The 25,740-nt window shown below is 39.7% G+C and overlaps 3 protein-coding genes across 4 annotated transcripts; 1 reads left to right on the plus strand and 2 right to left on the minus strand.

Annotated features, from left to right (window-relative positions):
* Positions 1 to 173: 173 nt before the first annotated feature.
* Positions 174 to 6,692, minus strand: prpf38b (pre-mRNA processing factor 38B). Its single transcript, XM_006786604.2, has 6 exons — positions 6,275 to 6,692; positions 5,751 to 5,819; positions 5,371 to 5,522; positions 3,967 to 4,027; positions 2,457 to 2,692; positions 174 to 1,033 (listed from the first exon to the last, which is right to left on the minus strand). The coding sequence occupies exons 1-6, from the start codon at positions 6,482 to 6,484 to the stop codon at positions 376 to 378; spliced, it is 1,386 nt and encodes a 461-aa protein (XP_006786667.1). The 5' UTR covers positions 6,485 to 6,692; the 3' UTR covers positions 174 to 375.
* Positions 6,693 to 7,156: 464 nt separating this feature from the next.
* Positions 7,157 to 14,915, minus strand: LOC102782217 (EEIG family member 2-like). Of its 2 annotated transcripts, none has more exons than XM_006786608.3 (11): positions 14,646 to 14,915; positions 12,978 to 13,098; positions 12,697 to 12,726; positions 12,149 to 12,265; positions 11,630 to 11,676; positions 10,210 to 10,313; positions 9,841 to 9,936; positions 9,538 to 9,745; positions 9,201 to 9,337; positions 8,595 to 8,658; positions 7,157 to 8,326 (listed from the first exon to the last, which is right to left on the minus strand). In XM_006786608.3, exons 1-11 carry the CDS (start codon positions 14,789 to 14,791, stop codon positions 8,284 to 8,286), a joined length of 1,113 nt encoding a protein of 370 aa, XP_006786671.2. In that variant the 5' UTR covers positions 14,792 to 14,915; the 3' UTR covers positions 7,157 to 8,283. The 2 variants fall into 2 exon arrangements, with proteins under 2 accessions (XP_006786671.2, XP_006786672.2); XM_006786609.3 differs by lacking the exon at positions 14,646 to 14,915 and adding an exon at positions 13,910 to 13,978.
* Positions 14,231 to 25,738, plus strand: LOC102781923 (mitochondrial adenyl nucleotide antiporter SLC25A24). Its single transcript, XM_006786607.3, has 11 exons — positions 14,231 to 14,418; positions 17,296 to 17,686; positions 17,879 to 18,005; positions 18,128 to 18,215; positions 18,370 to 18,481; positions 20,807 to 20,965; positions 21,054 to 21,206; positions 21,312 to 21,419; positions 21,529 to 21,696; positions 21,883 to 22,033; positions 23,825 to 25,738. Exons 2-11 carry the CDS (start codon positions 17,510 to 17,512, stop codon positions 24,004 to 24,006), a joined length of 1,425 nt encoding a protein of 474 aa, XP_006786670.1. The 5' UTR covers positions 14,231 to 14,418; positions 17,296 to 17,509; the 3' UTR covers positions 24,007 to 25,738.
* Positions 25,739 to 25,740: the final 2 nt, after the last annotated feature.

Raw genomic sequence — 25,740 nt, forward strand, 5'->3', positions numbered from 1 at the left:
TAATCTACATGGCGATAGTATAGCACTGAAAGCATCCGGCCCAGCAGCAAGTCCAACTCTGCCCGTGTGCAGCGTGTAGACAGCCTTAGAAATTATGTACAAACCCCCATCTTTCTGGGACAACAAAACAAATCAAAACAAAAAATAGAAAATTAAAATGCCTTTTTTTCCACTTTCCAGAATTCAAGTGAAGACTAACGATGGTCTAACGAGGAGTGAAATAGCGGAAAAACATAAAGCAACATCAGCCATAGACAACAAATCCAAATGTCCGATGTGCAACTGTTCCTTCTTTTTAGCACAAGTGACAGAGCAGACAGCCGAATATAGAAAAAGAGGAGGAAAAACACAAGTAATATTGCTGCAAGGCAGCATTTACTCGATGCTCGGACTGCTTCTATGTCTACTATGGTCATTGCTGGACTCTCGCTGATGGTGGCTCCTCTCTTTGCTGCGACTGCGTTTGTGAGAGCGCTGTTCTCCGTCTCTCTCCCTGTCCCTCTCCCTGCTGTGGCTGCGCTCCCGTTTCCTGCTCTTCTCCTCTGCCCCACTTTTGTGTCTCCTCTCTCTGCTTCGACTCCGGCTGGACCTTTTGGCCTTCCTCTCGTCCCTGTGCCTTTCCCTATCGTCCTTGTGCCTGCGGTCGTCAGTCTCTCCCCTGCTCTTCTTATCCCTGGACCTCTCCCTCTCAGTGCCTCTGTCTTTATGGTGATCCCTGTCCTTCCTCCTGCTCCTGTCATCCCCGCCGTCCCTTTCCTTCTCCTTGCGCTCGCTCCTACGGTCCCGGCTACCGCTGCGGCTTCTCTTGCGCTCTCGGTTTCTGTCCGCGCTACGGGAGCGTCGCCTTTCCCTGTCCCCTCGGTCCCCCCTCTCCCTGTCTCGGTCCCTGCCTTCCCTCTCCTTCCTCTGCCGGTCACGCTCTCTCTCCAGCTCTCGATCAAAGCTGGGCCCGTGGCGCTCTCTCTCGCGATGGTGGCTCCTGCTCCTGGACCGCTTGGGCGACCTACGGGGGCTCGGTGTCCGCCTGGGTGTCCTGGAAACAGCGACAGAATAATCTTAGAACAATTTACTTCAAAAACAAAACCACATGCGCACAATTCCAAACTCTTACGTTTTAACATTTAACTGACACACAACTTTTTTTTTTTTTAAGAGACTGGTATTTTTAGTCATGGCAGAGTTCAGATATTTGAAACTGCGGCACAGATATACAGATTTATATGCAGAACATGTAGCCTTATTTATAGTGCAGTGTCTGTTTCCATGGGCATGTCAGCATTAGCAAAGGTTGATGTCACCGACAGTAGTGGTAAACAAAGTTATCTGAGATGGTGACATCATTATGGGGTGTCAGAGGAGACCTCCCCATTTCCCAGTGCACATATTCTGCTCGGACCCCAGAAAAATACCCTCCACATATACTTATTCTTAAGATTTGAATAATGTCACCTATTCTAACTTTATTGTGCATATCGGATTTTTTTTTTTTTTTTGGCAACATGGATTCTTTAAAAACTTCAAATGTTACTATTTGCTTTGGATTTTCTACACCAAGGTCACCAAAGGATGGATGTGAAGGATGCTGTCTAAGCTTTATCTCCATCTCCCACACAACACACACTGTTCTGGCAAGTCAGACACACACAAGGAGACACTAATGAAATCTAAATGCTCCACTAAATATCAAAGGAGCTCCTTCAGTCCTGTGGCAGTTCAGTTGCAATCCCTCTTTCTTCTAAATCCGCAATTTATTTATTTTTATTCTGATGTATTAAATTTGAGAAGCTACAAAACAAGCTATTACAAAACAACTGTTCCTCACCGCCTACATTATTATTAGAATTCTAATGATTCTCATTCAGTGCACATAAAAGAAAAAGTTTGACATCTGATGTGTCCATTCAGACTACAAATATACCATGAACATCTTTAATACCTATCCCTTGGTTTTTTATAACCTAATAATGTCCCTTTATTGTTGATTATGCACATGCATGACTTGTCTATACAAAGTTAAAGTAAGAGACTGTTCTACCTGTTTAACAGAGGTTTGCACGTTTTCTGTTACTTTTAGCCATTTAACTAACAAACGTGTGTCTCGTGTATTTTGAGCTTATATAACATTTCATGATCAAAGTCCTTGTGGAAAGCAAAAACCTCTTTTGTGAACATTACAACTTTTATATGTAGTTAATTTTGACAATTTATACTGTTAAAATGCTTTTTATTAGTAATTGGCATTAAAAAGAGAAATAATAAGATAGACCTTTTTTTTTTCTTTAGTTATAAAAAAAAAAAACAACCTAAGGGGCAGATAAATAAGTTAACATGAAAACAAGTCAACAGCTCACACCCTGCAGGACTCAAATCTGTCCCGTTTATTGCTCCATGAAAGCTATACCTGTCGAGAAGTCTACAGCTCAGTAGAAACACTCAGTTTGAATCACTGCCGTTACCTGGAGCGCCGGCGTTCTCCTTGCCTTCCCGACTCTGCAAACCCGTCCTCGTCCTCTTGCGTCTCCTTCTGAGGTACCTTCCGTGGCCTTGCCTTGATTTGCTGGTCAATAACTTTTTGCACAGGCACTGGGATACGGGGGAACAGTGTGGAAAACCACTCCAGTTTGGTCAGGAAGGAGCGCAGCATTTCTCCAATGGTCATCACACAACCACCTCCTGCTTTTACGTCGAGCTCCTAAAACCAAATGGTGGGGGGAAATAAAGCAAGAAAAAGAAAAAAAATACTCAGTTAGCACACAAATTTAGTACATTGACAAATATATATATTTTTCCAATCTTGCCTCACATCAAAAAGCAATTTGTGATGACCAAGCACTGAACCTTCACCTCTGTTCATCTAGCTTAATCTCTCATCAAAGACCACAAACCAATCAAATGTGCCTGGCCTTACTTATTAATAGTGGAAACACAGCTCTGAATATCTTAAAGGTCTGGTCTCACCTAACCTGTCTGTTATTTCCTAGTGTCTGTATTTACAGAGTGAGCTTTAATTATGCAGCAAAAGTCACTACATTTATACGACGCAATGCCCATCCTTCATATCCTTGTTTCAAACAGCATCTTCAAAAAAGTGCTAATGTTTAACTATAAACTATAACTTTAACTTAAATATGAAGGAAAGAAAGAGTGAAACATTGGGGCACACTGTCATTGTGCTAAAGGGAAAAAAGAGAAAAAAGCTTTAGCTTCCTTCTTCAATCTCCCAAAAGCATAATGAACGCTCAAAGAGAATAAAAATTGCCCACAGTGTAAGCACAGATTGGAGCAGGTAGGTAAGTGCACACCATTTGAATAGTTATCAATTTTATATGGTAGAGAACAGCCACTTTGCACTCACGCAAACCAACAGTGCTGAGATACAATATCCAATTCACCTGCTGCACAATGGGCATCTAAAGAAAAAAACAGGGGAATTAACCAGTTGGGTAGAATTTCAGAATTATTCAATTCAAATATAATGCAAAAGAACATCAGAGGAGGCCTGGTTGCACAGCCTGGGATAAAATTAGATTTCACCTAAATATGAAAATAATTAACGTAAGCAAATATTTTACATGCATTAAATAACACAGTGTTTATTTCGTGCCAGTGTTCCAATTGCGGTTTATCCCAAATGTAGTTTTGTGCAACAAGTCCTTACAAAAGCTTGTCAGAAAACAGAGGGCATGCCTTAAAATTACAGTGACTAAAAGATTTACTCGGCATCACGTGTGGTACTTACCCCGATAAAAATCAGCAGCAGAGCAGTGAGCAAAAGTAACCTAGCTACTCAGGTTTAGAGGACAAAAACTGGGGACAATTAAGCCAAATGAAGGCAAAGGTGAAAAATCAGCTATGAGCATCACAAGGGGGTGGGTGGGGGAGTACAGCTTTTTATGAGTGACGTTCATCTGTGCATTTCAAGGAGAAGGAGAAAGAAACATGAAATTATTACCCGAGGTGACATACCTCCTCATCATCCAGGAAGCCGTCATACCATTCAAACAAATCTGTTGGGGGCTGAGTGTATCTGAGACAGGAAAGGGAGCACAAGCACAGAAGTTTATCGTTTTGAGCTAATCTTTTACAGGAGCAACATGTTTTACACATTTGAGGTAATTATTTAAACAAAACATTGCCTAGTCATATTGCTTCACTAGCTTATTTTAAAATTTAATTAAGATTTTAATTACTAATGCTCATGATGGTCTAAAACAAAAACAAAACAAAACAAAAAATTTACATCACTCCATCTCAAACCATCACGGCCATTCTGCTCGACCATCTCCGATTTGCATATAAAGTAACCTTTGTTAGCTTTATTCATGTAAGCAAGCAAATCTTTATTTTTATTAATGGTCTATAAACCCACTTCCAGGATGTTTTGTGTACTTGTGAACATGTAAACCTCAAAAACTGTTATAGTTAAAAGCATTATATTTTTACAAATAAATTGTAACTACGTGGAAACATATCTGAATAATGTACAGTTTACCTATGAGAAAAATTCAAAAAGGATTGTCCATATTTCAGCAAACACTAATAAATAAATTCACACTGCAAAATACAATTTTTGAATATTATATACTTGTAGTTCACAATAATGCAAAAGAAACCTGCAGAATACTTTATAACATCAAATTCTTAAAATGTATTTTCCTTTTTAGGACTCTTATTATTACAAGTTGTACCAAAAAATTACTGGAATATTGTTATTCTAATTATAACTTAAATGTGTATAATATAGTTTTCATTTAATTATATATTTCCATATTTTGGACTATACTATTTTTAAGCAAACTGGAGATGGTCGAAGAAAACTTTTCTAAACAATATGATGATTTAAATTGCAATGATGTATCTACGGATCATTAGGGCCATGTTAAGGAAAAAAAGTTTATCAATCATTTTGAGGATATAGGCACAATTTTGAGATTAAAGACGAAATACTATTTTTGATATTAAAGTCTAATGTTGATGAGTTAGTGAAATGGTTTTAGTTACAAGGAAAATTATTATCTTTTGGCACATAAACAGTGTGTTGATAAGTTTAAGAATGCTGAGGAGAAGGTGCAGGCAACAACACACACAAACCTGGAAAAGTTGGTCAGATTTGTGCAAAGATGCAAGGATATCCATGGTTATGTTATATCGCAAGACACAATAAGACAGCTGATCAAGTTGTCTCACTAACTCATCTAAACAAAAGGCATGGGAGCTGGGGCAGTTGTTTGGCTTGAAACCACAACTGTAATGTCTACATTTCGACTTTAATCTCAAAATGAGCTCGATTTTTTATGTCGTCCTAATACTCAGTCATACTCATCTGTCCTCTGAAACAAGAAAAAACTTGTAGTGAGTTATAACACATACCTTATATACATGAAACCAAGGGCTCGGATGTACGGAGAGTCTGTGTGTGTAATCAGGCCCATGAGCTGTTTGCGAGTCAGCTTGAGAGTAAACAGTTTGTATAGAAGACAGAAAGCAGTAGAAACAATCCCACCCGTGCCTACTCCGCGTACCTAGCGAAAGAAGACAAGTTTAAATGAAAACTTTAATTTGCAACATTGCCACAAAACTATTAAACTCACCAGCGGAAGTGCAGTGAATTATAGCTTATGTAATGGTGCACAACTGATTTCACCAGTTTGCAGATCAGATTAAGTGACTTTATCAAGCTGCCATCCTTCATCCTGGCACAGAAAAAAGGGAAAGGTGGGGAGTACAAAAAGCACGTACTTCTCACTTACCCCTCCGCACATTCCAGTCTGGCCTGCAGTCTTTCTGCTTCCTTTTTCCCAGGGCTCAATGTGAGTCACCTGCAGGCACACAGACAAACACAAACCGCTTTAAAAAAACCCCACACACACCAATCAACTCCATGACGCTTCAAGGCATTATCAAAACAACGACAGAGATTTACTTTCCTAATATTTCTTTAACATATGCCCAATCAACGGGTCTCAAACTCAAGTGGAGTAGTTCTAACGTTAACGACGGAAGACAATTAAGGTCACTTTAATTGATATAATAATGTTAATGTTAATAATCTCTTTAACTAACAGTAATTTAAAGTTATACGCATACTGTGCTGTACAACACGACAACACCAGCTTCCCTCGCCTGCATTGGGAGTTATATAAACCCTGCCCTCCCCGCTGCGGTTATTACTTTACGACAGTTGTACACTGCTACAACCCCGCTAGCTAAACTGGACGTGGTTACCTAACCTAGCATGCGGGTTAGCATCAGCAGATGTTATTGTTATCGTTACCTTGAAATAGATTTCGTCCACAACTTCATGGTAGGTCTTTAGCTCATAAAGCTGTACTTTGAAATACGGCGAAGACAGCACGTTGGTAAGAATCATTGGGTTAAGGTTCATAGTCTTTTCGTTGCCCCACAGGGGCAGTACGTTTCCATGTTTTCCAGATGTAGGCTTGCTAACGGCCTGCGTTGGTAGCTGGTTTCCGACGGTAGCCATGTTAGCTGAATCCACCACCGCTATGCTTTCTTTAATTTTTGCGTTTATCCGGCTACAGATCCATCAACATTAGGTAGTGAACTGTCGACCGTTAATAAATTTGCCTGTTTAATCCTTGGTGAAATGTAGTTAAATTGATGATAATAACTTCCCGCCGTCGGTGTAGCTAAAGTACTGCGAGGTGGAACCGGAAGTGTGACGTTTGTGGTGCACTGCTGCTGTCCTGCGACGTTGATACGTCAGCGCGTTTAACTTTTAAAATAAAAGCATGCAAGCTCGCATGAATGGTTTAAGTTATATTTGACAGGTCAAACAAATACGGTTTTAAAAGATGTGGTTTTACAATTATATCCAGGTATAAATAATTAAAAACACGTAAGCTTTCTGTTGGTATTCGTGTGAATGTAGTTAGCGAATTCTTACTTTGAAAAGGCTTTCCCCAAACCGGAAGTAGCATCGTCAATTTTTATATTCTTATTTTTTTAAAACATCTATGGTTTTGGATGTACATTTAAAGAATTTAGACACAAAATCCAGTTATTCCAAACATCGAGGTTTATCTTTCAGTATTTACTTTCCTTTTTAATTATTTTGTTTAAATGTGGCTGTCTTTCATACTCTTCTGCACTAGGATTTAGAAATGAAGCACAAATACTAGATAGAAACTTTCCAGAATTAAAGTTTTTATTTAAAAACGTTGACAATAAATGCAGGAAAATGTCAACAAACTGACTGAGTGTATATACAGTTAATCTCTATAAACAGATTTGTGCATGTGATGATAACCAGCAGGTTGTCAGAATGACATACTGATACAGATGCTGTACAAAGATGTATATTTGGCAGCAAAATATACATTAAGCATTGTACATCTTTAATTTGGTAAAACAAATTTGTGACTAAAAATATATTACTAGTATTATTATTATGATGATTATGATTAACTTAACATCCACACACAATTAACTGTATTAATGTCAATATTTTCAATGCTGTAACCCTTCATCACAACCAGATGAAGAAAGGTGTTCATTCGTATTGAGCATGAATTATTAAAATAAAATCTTACTATAACCACAATAAATAACCAACCAACCAACTATAACCATTGTCAGTTTTATAATACTTAGATTTTACATAGGTAGAGGTGTGCAATTGTCTGGAATCTACATTTAGATAAAATCCTTTTCACAGATGTCAAAAGTTTACCTTTCTTGCAGAAAACACCTGTTTAAAAAATGAGAGAGAGGAAAGAAACCCTCTTTAACCCACATTCATATGCCATATTTCTTCCACAACCCTCTTTTGTTTTTGCAGCTTAAATACCAAAACCAAAACAAATCTACTGACACAGACATTTTGGCTTGTCACTTCAAGTGAATTTAAAAAAAAAAAAAAAAAAAAAAAAATCACAGCTGTACCAAAGACATCTAACGGACATGTGGAATTATTTTAAGCATTTTTAAAATGAAAACCCCAGCATGAAAATGCCACTAAGTGGGGTAAGCAGAAGACTTACAGTATGTCTTACTTTTTCCAAAGAGGACAAGAAGATCACTGCACCAATTATCTCAGTCTGCAAAACGTTTCAATAACGTGGCCTTCAGCTCCACTTCCTGAACACTAGGGGGCTGTCCTGGCTAAGCTGCACATCAGCTGGAGAGCAATTGCATAAGAGAAATTAGATCTCCCTTGGAATGAGATGGTGCAAGTTCTGATGGTAAAGCCACTGTTCAGTCCTTTGGCCTCTGCATCAGAATAATACAGCGCCCTTTGTGGGGACACGTGTTTTCCAAAGCCTAGCGCTTGATGACCACCTGCTCAAAGGCTCCAATTGCGACCCTGAAAGAGAATGCCACAGTTTGTTACAGGACACAGGAAAACACACACAATATAAGGATCACCATCTGATCTGGCAGATCTGATTTTATTATGAAAATGTGCCCCTTAAGTATAGAACATGAAGACCAGTTACACAGAGTATAAAGCAGATACATAGAGTCCTTATCAGAACCCTTATTTAGCCTTCTTCTAATTGCCCATATTTATAGTAAATGTTTGGTGTCTGGTGTCTTGCACCCCCAACCCATGGTTACATAATCAAACCCACCTCATGTGCTGGCTTCCCAAAGCTGTGCTTCCTCCAGGACCAACAAACAAGCTGAGCCCCTCCTCTGCAGCAACACAAACACAAATACACATTAGAAATAAGAAAAACGAAAATCAGCTCCTAGAGTCGGGGCTTAAAAAATGCCCCACTTGTTTTAAGGTTAAATCAACCAATAAATGAGTTTTAGGCAAGCAAGATCTTTTCAGGAACAGAGGTAGGTAGTTTATACTTGAGGATGCATTTCCACACAAAAATGTGTGCAACATTTGTCTCAATAAACAGGGAGACTCATCCTTTCTTAATCTCAACACAACAAACAACTCTTCTCTCTCTAAGACTTTGTAACAGGGTAGCTATCCAGATGTGAGTTTAAACCACACCTCATGGCATTACTGTGAGAAGTTATGCAATTCTTCATGAAAGATGAATCATCTTTGGCAAGATTGGTTTATACTCATACTCATACTCATACATACATACACTCACTTCATACTAGGGACTTGAATTCACCCCTAGAGACATTACACTGTTGCGACACCTCAAAGTAACTTGATCCCATCTGCAACATGGTGGGAAACATTCCACACCAAGATCAGGAGTACACACCCTCTGCACTGGAGTCCAAGAATCCGTGGCTGAAATCTTGGCTCTGGAGGATTTTCTCAATTATATCATCTGCATCCACTCTGGTTGCATCGACTCTTTTCAGCTGATTCTCCACAGAGTTCTGCTTGACTGGGTGTCTAACAAGGGAAGAGAAATATGGGTCAGTATTGCAAATACAGGGTTCAAACACCAAGAAAAAAAAAGTCATTTATAATTAGGAAATACTATACATTGTCATCAGGTTAAATAGAGCATGGAAATAATGTAATAGTGGTCAAAAGACCACCATCTTATCAATAGCATACTATTCCAAGGCCAGAGTAACTGTCTGTATCACCTTTGAGCCTTTAAATGTATTGCAGGGCTGTCAAACATATGATGATAAGTTGCAGGGACTGGGGGAGTAGTCTTAGTCTCCTTCTCTCCTCTCTCCACCTGCTGATCACTGTGTTCAAGGATGCTGCCGATGCCCGTAGAGGCAGAACCTCCTGACCCGCTCCGCCGATGGCTCAGATCTGTTAAACTGGAGTTGTTTGAGCTGTAACCTACAGCATGTGAAGGGGAAAAACCCATATAGTAAATAAATATGAGAACATTTCCAATGATTAAAGTGAATAAATGTGTGTCACAGTATTTCTACCTGAAATTTTCGACAGCTGACTTGCATAGCTGGGTGTTCGAGAGTGACCAAACGTTACCAGCTCCTCTGGCACTGATACAGACTTTCCTGGAGTCCCTGTTACAAAAAAGTGATGTATTCAGCAAATTATAGTAAATTGCAGTAAATTAAATAGAAATCACACATTTTTTTATAGCTTTGTTATCATAATTGAAAAATCATAACAAAACATGATAAAACGTAAATTTAGCTACTGCTATCCAGTGTCATGATTAAGGAATATTGATTTCATAGTCGACCCCATTACAGTCTCCCAAAAAATATCTGTGTTTCTGTAAGAAACTGACCAGTAAGATTAAAGGGTATTTGCCATAAGCTACATATACGTACCAGAGACTGAGTGTGATATGTGCGTGTCTCCTCCTTTCCTCCCCTCAAGTAGACCCTCTGCATTTGCCTGTGGGATCCCCAGAGTCATGGCTGTAGATGGGGGACTAAAGGGAACACAGGTTTTGGTTAACTTCATTAAAACTTATGTAAACAAAGCTTCCCTACATCAGACCTTTTGGCTTATCGTGGCATGGAAACCACAGCTGGTTACTGAATTGATAATTCACGACTAGGTGAGCTTGCCGGGTTGCTCACTGATTTAACTGTGACACCTTTTGCTACAGCTGGAACAGCTGTCGCTGGTGTTTTCACCTTGTGAGTAAGACTTCATCTATGTTTGTGCTATCATAGACACCTACTATAGCTGGAAATAACACATAAGTGGTTTCTGAATACTTTTGGTAAGCGTTTCTATGCAAGTGTGTCTGTGGTGGGTAGATATTCTGCCACAACTGTATAAAGTGCATGTTTTACGCATGTAGGTGACATTAAAATGAAGGGCAAATTCAAAAACACATGCAGCCAGAAAGCATGTTGGCTTCACAGCTGGTGTGTCCCTACTGGAATCAGCTGGTGCTTTTACTGCCAAGTCAAAATATCAACCATCCATGTAAACACACTTTCTGTGTAGCTTTGACGATAATATTCAAACACATTTACTCATAAACAACTGGCTGTTTGATCACACTGGTTAGTATTAGTTATAAGCAAGTTATGAGCAACCTCTAGTTTGGCAAACAACAAAAGGCACAGTAACGCGAGTTCCACAAAGTGTGAAAAAAGAGCATCCTTTCTCCTCCGCGTTGTAAATCCTACACACACACAATGAGTAACACTTTGTGGGTTGGGTGACTAAGCTCTAGACATCTCCAGGGCAACAGCTTGTGTGTTATTACACTAAGCATGAGCTGAAACAGGAAAGAAATATCAAGAAAGGCAGCTTACTGTTTGCACATGGTACAGTCTTTGCCAGGAGTGCGATGTTACATCACATCGTTTGCGACAAACCTGTTCTACGTAAAGCTTCTGATCACATATCAGCCATTGGTCACTCTTAAGGTTGGGCAGCTCAATGTTTTGGGTGAGGCATCATTAGCTCTCAGATAAGACAACAATAAGGCCTTACCTACAAAGTACTTTGCCATTACTTCTCTGGATCTCATTACTGATAACATATGTGAGGGTGTCACTTTAGGACAGACAGGAAGTCAAGAAAGCACTTCCTCTAAGCAGACGTTTATACCTCAGGAGCAGACTTTCGTTGCAACCACAAATACAAAGCTTTGCAGTTAGGCATGCAAACCAAATTGAGTATTTATCAAAATTAAATAAATAAATATATATATATATACTAAAAAAAGATAATTTAAGAATTTCTTAGTTGCACGTGTGAGATGTTAGGTTGAAGAAGCAATCTTACGTTTTAAAACAGGGATCTCCAGACATAAGCTGTGTGGTGATGACAACCTGTGACAGAGACAAGAGCAACAGGATTGGCAGCTTTAGAAAGGAATACAAAGGCATACAGCTTTCTGCTTTCTAGTTTGGTTTACACTGTATCTTTTAAGTGTGGTTAATATAATAAGATTTTCTGAGAATGTTGATTACATGTCTTTCTTTTTGCCCCTGGATGAACACGTATATTTTAACCTCATTCCCACAGCGCAGGTAGTTTATAAGTCACAAGCTCAGACATGTCTTGTCTCAGCTTTCAGGGCGCTCACTTTTTTCCAATGTATGTCACACATTCAGCTTCCTCAAATATACACGTGTTCTTGTCTATTGAGAAATTCACTTAGTTTTCTTAATGTGAACAGACAAACAAGAGTGAACTACTGAGCTGTGACAACACATCACCAGTGTGATAGATAGTCTTAAGGTTCCTTTCCATCTTATTTATTGTTGTTTTAAAGCTGTGTGTCTAGCATCATTGTCATACCTTGAGAATTGAGTTATCTTGTCTGGTGTTCTTTGTGTCATATCCCTCCAGGAGACAGCGTCGTACTGTGCTGCCAGACCCAGCAAACTCAGACAGGTTCAAGTCAGCAAAGCCCAGCTGTGCAGAGTAAAAAGTGACAACTCAACAAGTTTGAACTGATTAGAAGTCAGCTGACATACCTTAAATATAGGTTTTTATTTATTTATTTTTTTTACAAAGGATCACGAGATTTAAGTCCTACAAACACAGAAATTCAATGCAGGTCTAGTTATGGGAAACAATGTAACCTGCATGAGTTGGGATCTTGGAAACTTGAGAAATAAGATTGCCTAATTCTTTAACTCCTCATTGGAGTTATTGGTTAACATGTCAGTCTTTTTTTTTCCAATCAGTGACCAAAGCCGGAAACTGCAAGCTATTAAAAAAAAAAAAATTCTCAGGGCAGGTCTGGTTATCATCGTTATCTTAGAAAGGTTTGATAAGACTTGTTATTAAGCAGATTTTTTTCCACCACAACAATTCTACACACTTTAGAAGAAAAGTGTTACCTTTGCATATGTTTTTCCACCCTTCAATTCCTGAAATGACAAGAAAAGTGATATCACATCATTTGCCTGTTTATTTACTATTCCTTGCCTCTATAAGTTTTTGCAGGACAACTAAAGTCCGTGAACAACAATGAACTGCAGTGTTGAAGTTACAACAGTTCTTCTAACCTTATGTAAATAGACACTCAAGTCTCTGTTCACTTCATGAACTATGGCTATGGAACAACTCACACTGTGCATTCTCAATTGTGTCAGCAAAACAGAAACAAAGGGTTTTGTACCTTGCGCACCGACACACGGCACACACAGGGGTCTAGCACACCCGTCCCAGCGTTGGCACTCATCTTACACATGAAAGAGAATTTCTTCTTCCAGCGCACACAGTTGGCTTGGACGGGCTCCCTGTAAGACAAGTGGGTTTAATCACTAGTGGACATAGAGATATATCACAGTATCTTAATAGCTTCCAAATGTGTGGAGAAGAAAAGATTAGCACTTATTCAAGCAGTAAACAAGCTCCTTTTATGCTTCGGCAATTCTCAAACTGATGTGCTGCATATAAAGTTTATAGCTATTGCTAATTTCAAACCCTTGTCCCTCGTTGTCTATCAGATGATGTCTTGAGATATGTCATCCTCGGCAATTATTTAACTTCAATAGTCTGATATTGAGTAACAAACGTGCGTATCAATTTAGCACATTCTTTTATGTTAGGGAATGTCACAGTTTTATTTTGTATGCAGGTTTTCAGGAAGTATAATGAGATGCTTCTAAATAGTTTTTATACTGTCCTTCTAAAAGCAGCTCTCAAAACCACAAAAGCAGCCAGGCAGTTTTTTGGGCAGTAGAATAAAACAGAACACATCTTTATTGTTGTTCCACATGTGCAATGGAACTGAATGCAAATAAGTTATGGTTTGGACAAGTTATTATCAAGCAATTACATCTACAATCACTGAGACACAAAAGCTCCATGCACAGGATCACCAGGCAAAATCTGAAAAATCAGCCAAATAAATGAATGATAGATAGATACAACTTTGCTGACTTTGGGAACAAAGTTGTTTTATTGTTGTTTTTTTAAGGGAGGGAGGGAGGGAGGGATGGATAGATCTGCAGGTTATTTGCAAAGGAAGCAGGAAATAAAAAGCAGTGGTTGAGGCAGGATAAACTTAAGAATACCGTGTTTACACAATAGTTTAGGGAGAGTTACCATAGCAAAGTAATGAGGGCCAGCGCTTCCGACTCCGTTTTTCCAGAGTGACTCATTAAAGTAACGTGCAGTAAAAAAAACAGCGTCCCAGGAGACTATGACCTAGCATGAGCCTGGGGCTTCTCATTGCCATAAATTAGGGACACGTGATTACTGTAGATTTTTCTTTTTTTTAATCATTAGAAAAACAATGAATGAAAGTATAACTTTAAATAATTGTTTCAACCAGAGTCAGTGTTATATTAAATAAACAAACATCCCAATGTTAACCATTATTGTTAATATCCCAACGTCGACCGGTGGTCTCACTGTTCCACTACACAATTAACAGCAGTTGTTGCTTAGCAACTGCTTAGATAAACTTTACAAATATGGGTTAGATTAAAAAAAAAAAGTATCTGTCTCTTGAAACGACGAACGAGAGTCTCTGTGTTCGTTTTACTGCGTTAAATCACTCTGCTGGTCTGGTCTGTTGCCTCCTTACATACAGTTCGTCAACTGTCGTTGAGGTAAGTTTAAGTAGTTTAAGTTAGCGAACAGCTGGTGTTGAGTTAGCTAAACGTCAGCTACGAATACAGCGGAATGCTGTAGGCACCGAAGAAGCAACCACGACGCAATAAATGCAAACAGGTGTCAAAAATAAGCTGAATTTGGGCCTGACTGATGAAAGTTTTTGCCAAACAACTAGTGACCTGTTGCTATAAATAGCTAAATTAAATTATAAGAAAAATCTTACCGGGAGGACTCTTCAGCAAAACCTCCATCCAGTAGTCTGACTTTACAAAATAAAACTCCGTTGACAATGGGAACCGACGACAATTCCTCCAAGTCGAAGTCCACCTTAAATTTAAATCTCTTTTTCTTCATAAGAATAAACGACATGATGTGAGACCGTGCAGCCCAAGTATCCGGGTGAAGCTGTGGAGGTGGTAGACAGCCGAACACTTTCTCCGAGCTGTCTCTGCTGCTCACTCAGCTGTCGCTGCTCTGCAGACACGACTCAAAGTTCAAATCTCTTCCTTCCCACCCACTGAAACACAATATTAATGACGCCAGGGAAATTCCGCGGTGTGATTGGACAGCTAGGTTAAAGAAAAAAAGAGAAATGCCGACAGCCCGAATTTAACGTGTGTAGGTGGGTATTGGTACAGTTGTTACAGTGTGGCTGAAACTCACTGGGGCAACACGAGCAACACCTCTTGTGGGGGGTCAGCACTGACCATAAAAGACAAAACAGAAGGTGGCATGTGACAAAAGGAGGAAATGCAAAACAAGATGGTTTAAAGTTGAGTTGTCCGCAGTTAGCACTATTAAAATGTAAACGTTGTTAATAAATGCATGGAACAATGTCATCTCAGACTGTATACGGTTTAACCCGACCTGACCTGACCTGACCTTTATCTTATCTTATCTTTCTATCAGTAGTGAACAAAGTGATCATTACAGACATAATTGCTAGCTGGGGACAAAAATAATAATAAAATATGATAACATTTACTTTCACAAAAAAGGTTTGAAAAACCTGAATAAAGTTATGCGAAAAGGTTTTTTACAGATGTGGTGCTGTTCATTATGGCTATACATCCCCAATTTGTTCTCATCTGTCCAAAGGATATTAGTCCAGATATCGCGTGGTTTGTTCTGAGGCAGTTTTGCAAACCTAAACTGTGGTGTGATATTCTTCTTATTTCTTTAAGCATCACATGCTGTGGCTTTGGGCTGAATTTGCTTGGGCATCCACTCCTGGGAAGACTGAACGCTTCAAATCAGCAAACTGCCAAAATCCCTGCTTTTAAAGAGATGCTCATACCTCTGATCAATTAATAAACCTGGTTGTTACTTAATCGCGTAATTACCCTGAAATAAGGACGGATTTACTTTGTTTTTCGCATGACTAGATGCAGTCCGGTGAAATCTTTGTTTTTCACATGACTTTACATTCTATAATAAAATCAGCTAAATAAAGTAGACTACCTCAACAAGATAAAATAGAACAACGTGCAAACAGGATGTGATATGAGAGATGAAAGAATTATCTTAATAAAATTTAAATTGAATGCGTTCAGTTGCTTTACTGAAAAATAAAAATATATAAAAACAACACATGGGAAAAGTACCAGATAGCACATTATGGCTGTGAGCAGCTTTAATCTTCTAGCTTATGGTGGAGATGTTTGAATCTACTAAAAGACTGATGGATAAAAGCTTTTTTTTCTTTATCTAAAACATAGCCTCATTTGTCAGTAATGTAGACGTGCGGTCACTTTTGGGTGTCATCCATTTGAATGGCAGGAAGTATCCAACTTGTGGTTAGACGTGACTTTTATACCGTTCACAAAATAAACCAGAAGTCGCTCAAATTTAAGCAATCCTGAGCTGATGCATAACCAGTCAACAGGCTGAAATAGCAGTTATCAGCACATATAGTATAGGCTACTCTACACTCAGAAAAATAAAGGTGTCAACTGGAACCAAAAGTGGTTCTTTAGACTGATACCATAGAAGAACCTTTTTAATGCCACAAAGAACCTTTCAAGCAATGGTTCTTTGAAGAACCATTTCTTTCAGTAGTTCACTGAAGAACCTCTAAAGGTGCCCCAAAGAACCATTAAGAAATGGTTTTTCAAAGAACCTTTTTTAAAATGGTTCTTTGAAGAACATTTAAGAACTATAATTTTTCTGAGAGTGTGCGCCTTTCAGAGATATTATAGTTTTGCCTTTTTATTTACTTTTTAAAATGCTTTGGTTTTCAGTCCAATTTACTTTCAGTTATTTTCCAAAGTGGATTTGATTGTTCATATTTAAGCTTAGTTTGCCTGTCTTTTTGTTTGCTATAGTACAGAAACATTTATCAAGGGTACGATTTAAAGGTGTAGAACAAATATTACAACACAAACAACACAAAGGCTGTCATGTCAGGGACTGCTTGTTTGTTCAGTTCGTTTTTGCTTTTTTTTATAAAGTTAGGTTTTTTTGGTTTTGGTTTTTTTTTTTGGGGGGGGGGGGGGGGGGGGTAATTCAAGTTTACTGGAATCTGGTTTAGTTACCTATAATAACCTCAGTGTGCTATGCATACAGTTTAGTATTACCCCGTTGCTGTTTCTGTGCAGTGAAACGTCGCCCTCTGCTGGAGAGGAGCGGTGCTGCGCTGTACTTAAACGTCCTGTTAGATGAAGAGATTAAATGTCCTCTGTTATGCACTCTCACATGTCACATGGGGAAACGATGATTAACTTCGGGTTTAAAATCATAAGCCGGATTATGCATATGGTCCCTCCGTGAGTTTTATATTTTTTTTTCTCCACCGCTTTCATATGCTGCCATGTTTCCCGCTTTTCCGTAAAAAACACCGTGTAGTTACGTAGCCTACACTGCTCCGCCCACAGATCACTGCAGTTCCCCCGAAACGCTCCGGAGCGCACCTTTGCATAGGGCAGGCTGCAGAATAACCCGAGTAAAAGCCCGATTTGTCACTGCCGACGACGAGTTCGCATGTGGATTTTGCATTGGATTTTTGGGTGATTTTCCGTATGGATTGCTAATTTGACTCCGACTGCAGGACGGATCAGGTCTGGACCCAGTTTGCACATTAGCTCTACAATGTATCAGACGTTACGGACGTTACTGTCAAATGCCCGGTGCTGGGATACCGACAGTGAGAGGTCGTACCAGGACCTGTTTGAAAAGCTCGATACCAACAAAGATGGGAAGGTGGATGTTGCTGAATTACGAGAGGGCCTCAAGGCAATGGGCATATTCCGCCAGGGTGCTGCACAGGTAAATATCAGTCTGCTGAGGGAGAGGACTCACACAGAGATATGAGTTTCAAGTCCTGGCCTGCTCGTTTTGCATGCAACTTTACACCCTTTGTGTGTATGTGTGTGTGTGCGTGTGTGTGTGTTTTAGAGACCGAGTGAGACAGTGTGAATATAACTGAAGAGACACTTACACTATATCTCTACCTTACAGAAAATAGTGTCATCTGGTGACCAAAATAAAGACGGGTGCCTGGACTTCAACGAGTTTATCAAGTATCTGAAGGAGCACGAGAAGAAGCTGTGGCTGACGTTTAAGAGCCTGGACAAAAATGATGATGGTAGGAAGAGGAGCGAGGTTGCAAGAAATAAACGAATACTTTGCTTTAGTCACATGGCTTTCCAGTGAATGTTTACACAGTCACATACTGCAGCTTGTTTCACTGGAGTGTTTATGTGTCAGGGCGCATCGATTCCTCAGAGATCCAGCAGTCTCTTGCAGAGCTGGGCATAGATGTCAGCGGAGAGGATGCCCTAAAAATCTTACAGAGGTTTGACCTCCACTTTTTACACACTGTGACATGTGTCTGGTTACAATGTGTCTGACGAATACAATTTAAGATTATGTGAAGTATATGTGATCAGATAGTGTACTTCCATACAATAATCATACATTTCATAGGATAAAAACTTGTGTTTCCTCAGCATGGATATAGATGGAACCATGATGGTTGACTGGAACGAGTGGAGGGAACACTTCCTGTTATGCCCTGCTCACAACCTGGAAGAGATTATACGCTACTGGAAACACTCCTCAGTATGTATCATATAAAATCACTCACATATACTGTCTGTATCACAGACAAGTGCTTTTAGTAGACGTACACGCACAGAGGCAGCTGCTGTGAAGTGAATCACATGCTGTGTAGTCCTTTCGTGCTAGCTTTATAGATTTCCTCTGCAGTTCACACAAGGCAGCAGCTTTGGAAGTGGTGACCTGGGCAAGATAATTAGGTCATAGCAGCACACTCTGCCCCCCCCCCCCCCCCTCCCCCCAGCTCACTCCTCCACCTCTTGCTAGTGCTAAGAAAGACATCTTTGATTGCTCTGTTACTTGTTGAGCGCAAGATTTTAGCTCAGCCACGAGCCAAACAGTGCCTGTCCTTCACAGAGCTTGTATCTGAATTTTCAGAAGTCTTTTTCAGGCAGAACTGCATTGTCATACAGGAAACGTGCCCTACAGATGATTGCAGCAAGTCCAAGAACGCTTGCTTTTCCGCTTAGCTTTCCATTAGACTGCGAGTAGAGTGTGTTTTTAACTAATGATGTGTTCCATTTATCTCAGAAGTCAGATATCAGAGCTGGGTGTCTCTACCGAACTGAGCGTGCTCCAGTATTAAAGTAGGAAAACAGGGAAAACAGGATTTGTTGCGCTTCTTAGCAAGGTAGAGCCATGTATCCATCACTGGCAATGCTTATAAACAGTGCTGCAGGACATTCATGGATAGAGTCTGGTCAGTGCTCTGTGAGTGGCTCATTTAGGGAGCTATACAACATTGATAGTACAGGTTACAAGTTGTACAGCTTTACTGTGTTTTCGTACACTGCTGCCATGTTGGATTGTTAATTCAGGTTTGGTGGGGCTGCACTGACATCTTGAGTTGTAAGTCTAACTTGAGGCGGCGTTACAGTTGAAAATTCCCACTGGGCAATCTAAGTTTGACTTTCAGCTTCAAATAGAGCTCACAGTAGTGCTTTATGCTTTGGGCAAACGCTGCATATACTAGATAAGGGTTTATTCAGCTCAGTAGTTATTCTAGTGAAAAGACAAGAAGCTCAAATCATTCTTTGGCTCAAATGGTTTCAGCTTTTCCGCACTGCATATCCTTTTTTACAACCCTTTTAAATGATTTACACATCTAAAATAGTGGTTGTTGTTGTTTTTTCATAATGTTTTCATCTTTTGTTTGACAGCTCATGTTGAAGATTTTGTAAATGTTGCCTTCTAGTTACAATATAACTGCTTCTGCATCACTGACCTCAAAAAGGAGAAGTTGTTGTTGACCTTGTACATTTGAAACCACACAAAGAAACCCTTCAGTTAAAGATTCATTATCAAAGGCAATTAAATTCACCTTTAAGGCATTTTATAATGTGTATTACACAGAAAGAGAAATACTAATAAGAGTCTGTGTTTGTACCTACAGTATTATCCCATCTGCTCACAGACATGCAGTCAGAAGAAAAATAAGGCTTTCACAGGACTCTATGCAGTCTTGTGAAAACAATGTCATTTGGACAGATCAGACCAAACTGGAGATGTTTGGCCATAATGCACATCGATATATTTAAAGCTGTGAAAACCAAACTCAGCATATCAGCACAAACGCCTCATAACAGCTGCCAGCACAGAGGAGGAAGTACCATGCAGCCACTGAGTACGAACCCCTCTGTATAATTAAGTATTCTAGAGTCAAATAAGAGGTCACCTGTCTTGCAGAATGAACAGAATGGCTGAAAAAGAAAAGAATCAAAGTGTTGCAGTGACCCAGTCAAACTCCACACTAGAGCCTGACTGATATATGAGTAGGGCAATATATTGGTATCGGTGCTTATATAGTAAAGAAGAGATGGGAGAAATGGGCTTCTGCCTTGTTATGAATGTAGATGATGCATAGTTCGTCCCTCAGACAGCAATCAGTAACCATAAATAACTACACATATTTCCCTAACAAAGCAAAAATTAGGAAAATGTGTTTATGTTTTATATGTCTGAAAGAATGAAGATATCAGCTGATACATCAGGTTTTTAAATCACAAGATACTGGTATTGGTATCAGTCTTAAATGTCCTAACTTAGTCAGGCTCTAGTCCTAACTTCAACCTGAAATCCTGGGGTGGGACCTTAAGAGAGCTGTGCCTGCAAACCTCAATGAAGTAAAGCAATGTTTTAAATAAGAATTCATCTACATTGATGCAAAAGACTGATAAAAATGATCATACTTCACGTTATTGTTGCTAAAGATGGTTCTGGACTGCTTAGAGTCCTGTGAGAGCTTTCTTTTTCCCATGACTGTAAATCAGATGTGCCAGGGTTCATGGATTTGGTCTCGCTGAGTAAATCTGCTTATGTAATCACTAGGTTCTGGACATAGGTGACAGTCTTGCCATCCCAGATGAATTCACAGAGGAAGAGAAGAGCACAGGTGGCTGGTGGAAGCAGCTTGTTGCAGGTGCTGCGGCAGGGGCTGTTTCTCGTACTGGTACTGCCCCACTGGACCGAGTGAAAGTCTTCATGCAGGTGACAAATATGACAGAAGTGGAACAAATAGATGGATAAATAGATGTCTGTGACCGTGTTTTACTTAAAGCATATATTTGCACCGCAGGTTCATTCTTCAAAGGCCAACCGGATAAGTCTGCTAGGGGGCTTTAAGCAAATGATTGTAGAAGGAGGTGTGACTTCGCTGTGGAGGGGAAATGGAATAAATGTTTTAAAGATTGCACCCGAGACAGCGATTAAGTTCATGGCATACGAACAAGTAAGGAACCATACCGCTGAAATGTGAATTTTTTATAAAATACTTCTGTTTGCAGCTATTAAATGTAGTAACAAATATTCTGGCTTTTTACGTTTTCTGTTACAGTATAAGAGGTTGTTATCATCAGAAGGAGCGAAGATTGAGACCCACCAGAGGTTTCTGGCTGGCTCTCTGGCTGGGGCCACAGCACAGACAACAATCTACCCAATGGAGGTAACAAGATCTGTGATGCAGCCTCACTGGATGTGGTAAAACCTCCTCTCCACGCAAACCAACCGAATCTGACCTCCTTTGTATTTTTTATGCATTGCTTCTCTCTTAGGTATTAAAGACTCGGTTGACCCTTAGGAAAACTGGCCAGTATGCAGGAATGTTTGATTGTGCCAAGAAGATCCTGAGGAAGGAGGGCGTTAAAGCTTTCTACAAGGGCTACGTACCAAACTCACTGGGCATCCTTCCCTACGCTGGGATAGACCTGGCTGTTTATGAGGTATGCTGGCTTTGTGACGCATGGATATTTCACAATGGATTGCACTTTAGTTAATTAGATCATTTATATGCACACTAAACCAATCCATCGTGCAGAGTTGCATTAAATTAAATGAGAGGAATTTTTGTTGTTATGCTGATTTTGCACATTAGCTGAATTTTCCTTTCTCTTATCATAACTCTCTAGACTCTAAAGAACACTTGGTTGGCACATTACGCCACTGAGTCAGCCAACCCTGGAGTGTTGGTGTTGCTGGGCTGTGGGACCATCTCTAGTACCTGTGGCCAGCTGGCAAGCTATCCACTCGCACTTGTGCGCACTCGGATGCAAGCACAAGGTAAACACAGCCTGATATTTGAAAATAGTAATGACATAACTAGGTAGCCCCTTCGTAACATAATAATAGCACAATATTTTTCAAGGTGGGCGGGATGCATTTGACTGTGTAAAGGTTCTGTAAAAGTGATCCATGTTTTCTGTAAATATATACTTGTGTTACAGCCCACGTAATGTAAAGGGGCTCCATCTGAAAAAGGACATTCCTCTTTAATGTTGTTCACTTTGAGATGAAAGTTGTTTTTTGAGTGTAACATTTAGACAGGGTCATGGTCTCACAAACTGACAAATCAGTGTTATATGAGTAAAGAAACGAATAGACAAAAATGTTGGCTGTTATTGGCCACTTTATTAGTTACATGTTGCTATTATCAGGTTGGATTCTTCTTGGCATAGATTCAGCAAGGTGCTGGAAACATTCCCCAGAGACAATCCTTGGTTCATACTGGCATCCACAATGTGACTCTCCTCTTAGATTGAGATCTGGTGATTGTGGAGGCCATTTGAGGAACAGTGAACTCATTGTCATGTTCAAAATCTCAGTTTGAGATGGTTTGAGTTTTGTGATATGGGGTTTTATCCTGTTGGAATTAACCATCAGAAGATGGTACACTGTGGTCATAGAGGGATGGGTGTGATTAGCAACAATACTAAGGTAGGCTGCTGTGCTTGAACAATGCTCAGTTGGTACTAAGTAGGGTGCCAAATTGGTACTTTTGAAACGGTGCCGGTGCTTAAACGGTGCTTGAACCGGTGCTTAAAGAATGGAGAACACAAACTTTGTCCAAAAACCTCTTATGTTTTTATTTTCAGCAGTCTCTTTTTTCTGCAAAATGATAAGCACCGTCCAGCCCCACGCACGGGGCGATCTGCACTAACTTGCTAATGGAGATTTACCACATCCGCAGTAGATGTGCTCGGTGTGAGCTCTTGCAGCAAGCTATCAAATACGGTGCATTTCTCGGCTTTTAAAAAAATGCTATGCGTCACCAGGGGTTTCATCAGATTCGAGGAGTCACCTCCTTTGCACAGTATCACCTTAAAGCACTTGTTGCAGGCTGCTGAGTTTGCATCTTTTGCTGTGAAGTACAGTCAGACTTTTGACCGCTTCGCCTTGGGCATTTTTAATCTGTAGCTCTGCTCTAAAAGAACGTACGTACCTGGGCCCACCTACTACTACTAAGTGTATGACATCTCAGGAAAAAAAAAGCACCGAAATATGTGCTGCTTTTCGGTCTGGTTACTACTGTTTATGTCAGAAACAGAAGCCATAATGGCACCGGATATCGGTACCCATCCCTAGTACTAAGGGACCCCACATGTGCTAAAAAAAAAAAGTATCTCTTCCACCATTACACTGCCAGCAGCCTGAACTGTTTGATACAAGACATGATGGATCCATGCTTACATGTTATCTAACATCAACAAGGCATTTTCACCAAGAGAACTAGCACTCATTGGATGTTTTCTCTTTCTAACTATTCTCTATAAACCCTAGAGACGACTGTGTGGGAAAATCCCAGCAGATCAATAGTTGCTGAAATGGTCAGACCAGCCTGTCTGACAAAAACAACCATCCACAATCAAAGTCACTTAAACGATTCTCAGTTTGAACTTCAGCAGGTCGTCCTGACCATGACTACATGTCTAAATATGTTGAGTTGCTGTTATGTGACTGGCTGATTACATATTTGCATTACATCACTTGGGCAGATGTACCTAACAAAGTGGCCAGTGAGTTTATTTTTTGCTTTTTAATTGGTTCTCTAACATAGCTAATATTTCTTTGCAGCATCTCTGGAACCATCAAACCAGCCTTCTATGAGTTCTCTGATGAAGGAGATTGTAGCCAAAGATGGTGTTTTTGGACTCTACCGGGGCATCCTGCCGAACTTCATGAAAGTCATTCCTGCAGTCAGCATTAGCTACGTGGTTTATGAGTATATGAAGAGTGGCTTAGGGATCTCTAAATGATACTGCAAAAAAAAAGTTTACTTAATATGTCAGACTTGAAAATGCCTGAAATAACTCCAAAAAGACAGACGGCGATCAAGCATAGAGTGCATGTTTTAAGAGCCGTCTGCCAGTAGTAAAAGCATTAATAATTTGTGGTATGCATGCTCAAATGTTTTTTTCTAACTGTAAAACATACATACATTCATCCTGCATTTACTTGCGTTATTTACACACAAAAAGACAGTTCTGGAAAAACACTAAAACGTGTTGAGTATAATGGCTAATTTCATTTATGCCGCGGATATTCCTTTAAACTGTGATGAAACAAATACGTGACATAGCGTTGTTTCCTTTGTTTGAAAAATGACACTATGTCAGCTGAACCTTTCACATGTCTATGCACTGTATACATGATTTTGTAAACACCTGCCCTAAGTGACAGCGGTTCCAAACAAACTGTTCTCCAATCAGCAGCTGTCCACTAAAAATAACTGGCTTGGACAAACGAATACTTATTAACACTGGAACAGTGTGTGAATGAAGACACACATCTTGTGCAATGTGAAAACCACTGATCTCTCTATTTGATAACGATTTAAATGTGCCTTATGTAGGTGTAAATCTGATGATAACATCAGAAGATGTGTTTTATAACTATACATATTACTGTATATATGTTTCCAGTTATGCTTATTTATGGGATTTAACGATGAAAAATACTTGCAAGAAGCATATGTTTGTCATGTTTCAATCCTCATTTCAACCTAGTACATACGCACAACACATTCCTGCTACAGTTAACATTCATTCATTTGTTTCATACTCTATCATGCAGCCAAGTGGATGGAGTTTAGATATAGTATGCATGATAACAATCTTCTGTGTTTAGTTTGTGACATTTTCTGAGCTTGAAACTAGTCTTAATTTATTAGCTGTTGAAACTTGGTCCTTCCAGGGAGGCTTGAATGCTGATATTGCCTCCTCAGTAATGTAAGGATCACTGATTGGAAAATTGGTCTGATGTGTTGAAATCTTTGCCAAGTGGTCAATAAAGACAAAACCTGTGGATTTGTTTCCACACAGAACTTTAACTTTGTATTGGTGTCAGTAAGGAACTTCCATCCGGTTAGCATCTATGATGAAGGAGATGAAACAGAAATACAAAAACTGAGAATATTTTTGCATCAGCTTTGTATTTTTGATTGAAATTTCTGGGTGCATTTTTTTCCATAACAAATTAAATCCTCCAAAATTAGGAAGGAAGGGAAAACGTGTACAGTTGAATTTTGGATTCTTGCTAAACAGCTGCAGATTTCTAAACAATTGCAGGTCCAGATATCTTGTTCCTTGTACAACTTGTTTGGATGTGTCATCCATTTGCCAAAGTTTAGAAGAAGACCCAAATTGTCACTGTCAGATGAGAGGAAAATGGTTAGGATGTTCAGGAACCATCAAGGCTCAATCCTGCCACGAACTTAAAACTCCTGGAACACAGTCAGAACACAGTCATGTCCACACTGAAGTGAGTTTACATCACCAAGGACTGAAAGAAGCCCCTGCTCCATAATCCGTATCTTCAAGCTCAAATGAAACTGCCCACATAGACAAGTTAAATACCCCAGGATTTTTGGAAGCTGGGGCCTCAGGGGGTATAGACATACTGTACAAACCGAGGTGATTTGCACAATGCTGTATATTCACTGGGATCACGTTACTTGCTTATTACTTACTATGTTTATTTAACTATGCAGT

This window comes from Neolamprologus brichardi, chromosome 18, assembly GCF_056152115.1.
Source record: "Neolamprologus brichardi isolate AB-2024 chromosome 18, ASM5615211v1, whole genome shotgun sequence".
NCBI classification, from domain to species: domain Eukaryota; kingdom Metazoa; phylum Chordata; class Actinopteri; order Cichliformes; family Cichlidae; genus Neolamprologus; species Neolamprologus brichardi.

Excerpts from the sequence above, each read along its gene's own strand:
- prpf38b (XM_006786604.2), bottom strand. The coding sequence starts at position 6,484 with ATGGCTACCGTCGGAAACCAGCTACCAACGCAGGCCGTTAGCAAGCCT. Across the intron at positions 5,523-5,750 it reads AGACTGGAATGTGCGGAGGG|GTACGCGGAGTAGGCACGGG; the intron begins GTAAGTGAGAAG and ends TTCTTTCGCTAG. Across the intron at positions 2,693-3,966 it reads GCTTCCTGGATGATGAGGAG|GAGCTCGACGTAAAAGCAGG; the intron begins GTATGTCACCTC and ends ATTTGGTTTTAG.
- LOC102781923 (XM_006786607.3), top strand. The coding sequence starts at position 17,510 with ATGTATCAGACGTTACGGACGTTACTGTCAAATGCCCGGTGCTGGGAT. Across the intron at positions 17,687-17,878 it reads TCCGCCAGGGTGCTGCACAG|AAAATAGTGTCATCTGGTGA; the intron begins GTAAATATCAGT and ends TCTACCTTACAG. Across the intron at positions 22,034-23,824 it reads CACTCGGATGCAAGCACAAG|CATCTCTGGAACCATCAAAC; the intron begins GTAAACACAGCC and ends ATTTCTTTGCAG.
- LOC102782217 (XM_006786608.3), bottom strand. The coding sequence starts at position 14,791 with ATGTCGTTTATTCTTATGAAGAAAAAGAGATTTAAATTTAAGGTGGAC. Across the intron at positions 12,266-12,696 it reads GTGGAAAAACATATGCAAAG|CTGGGCTTTGCTGACTTGAA; the intron begins GTAACACTTTTC and ends TACTCTGCACAG. Across the intron at positions 8,659-9,200 it reads CTTGGACTCCAGTGCAGAGG|AGGAGGGGCTCAGCTTGTTT; the intron begins GTGTGTACTCCT and ends GTGTTGCTGCAG.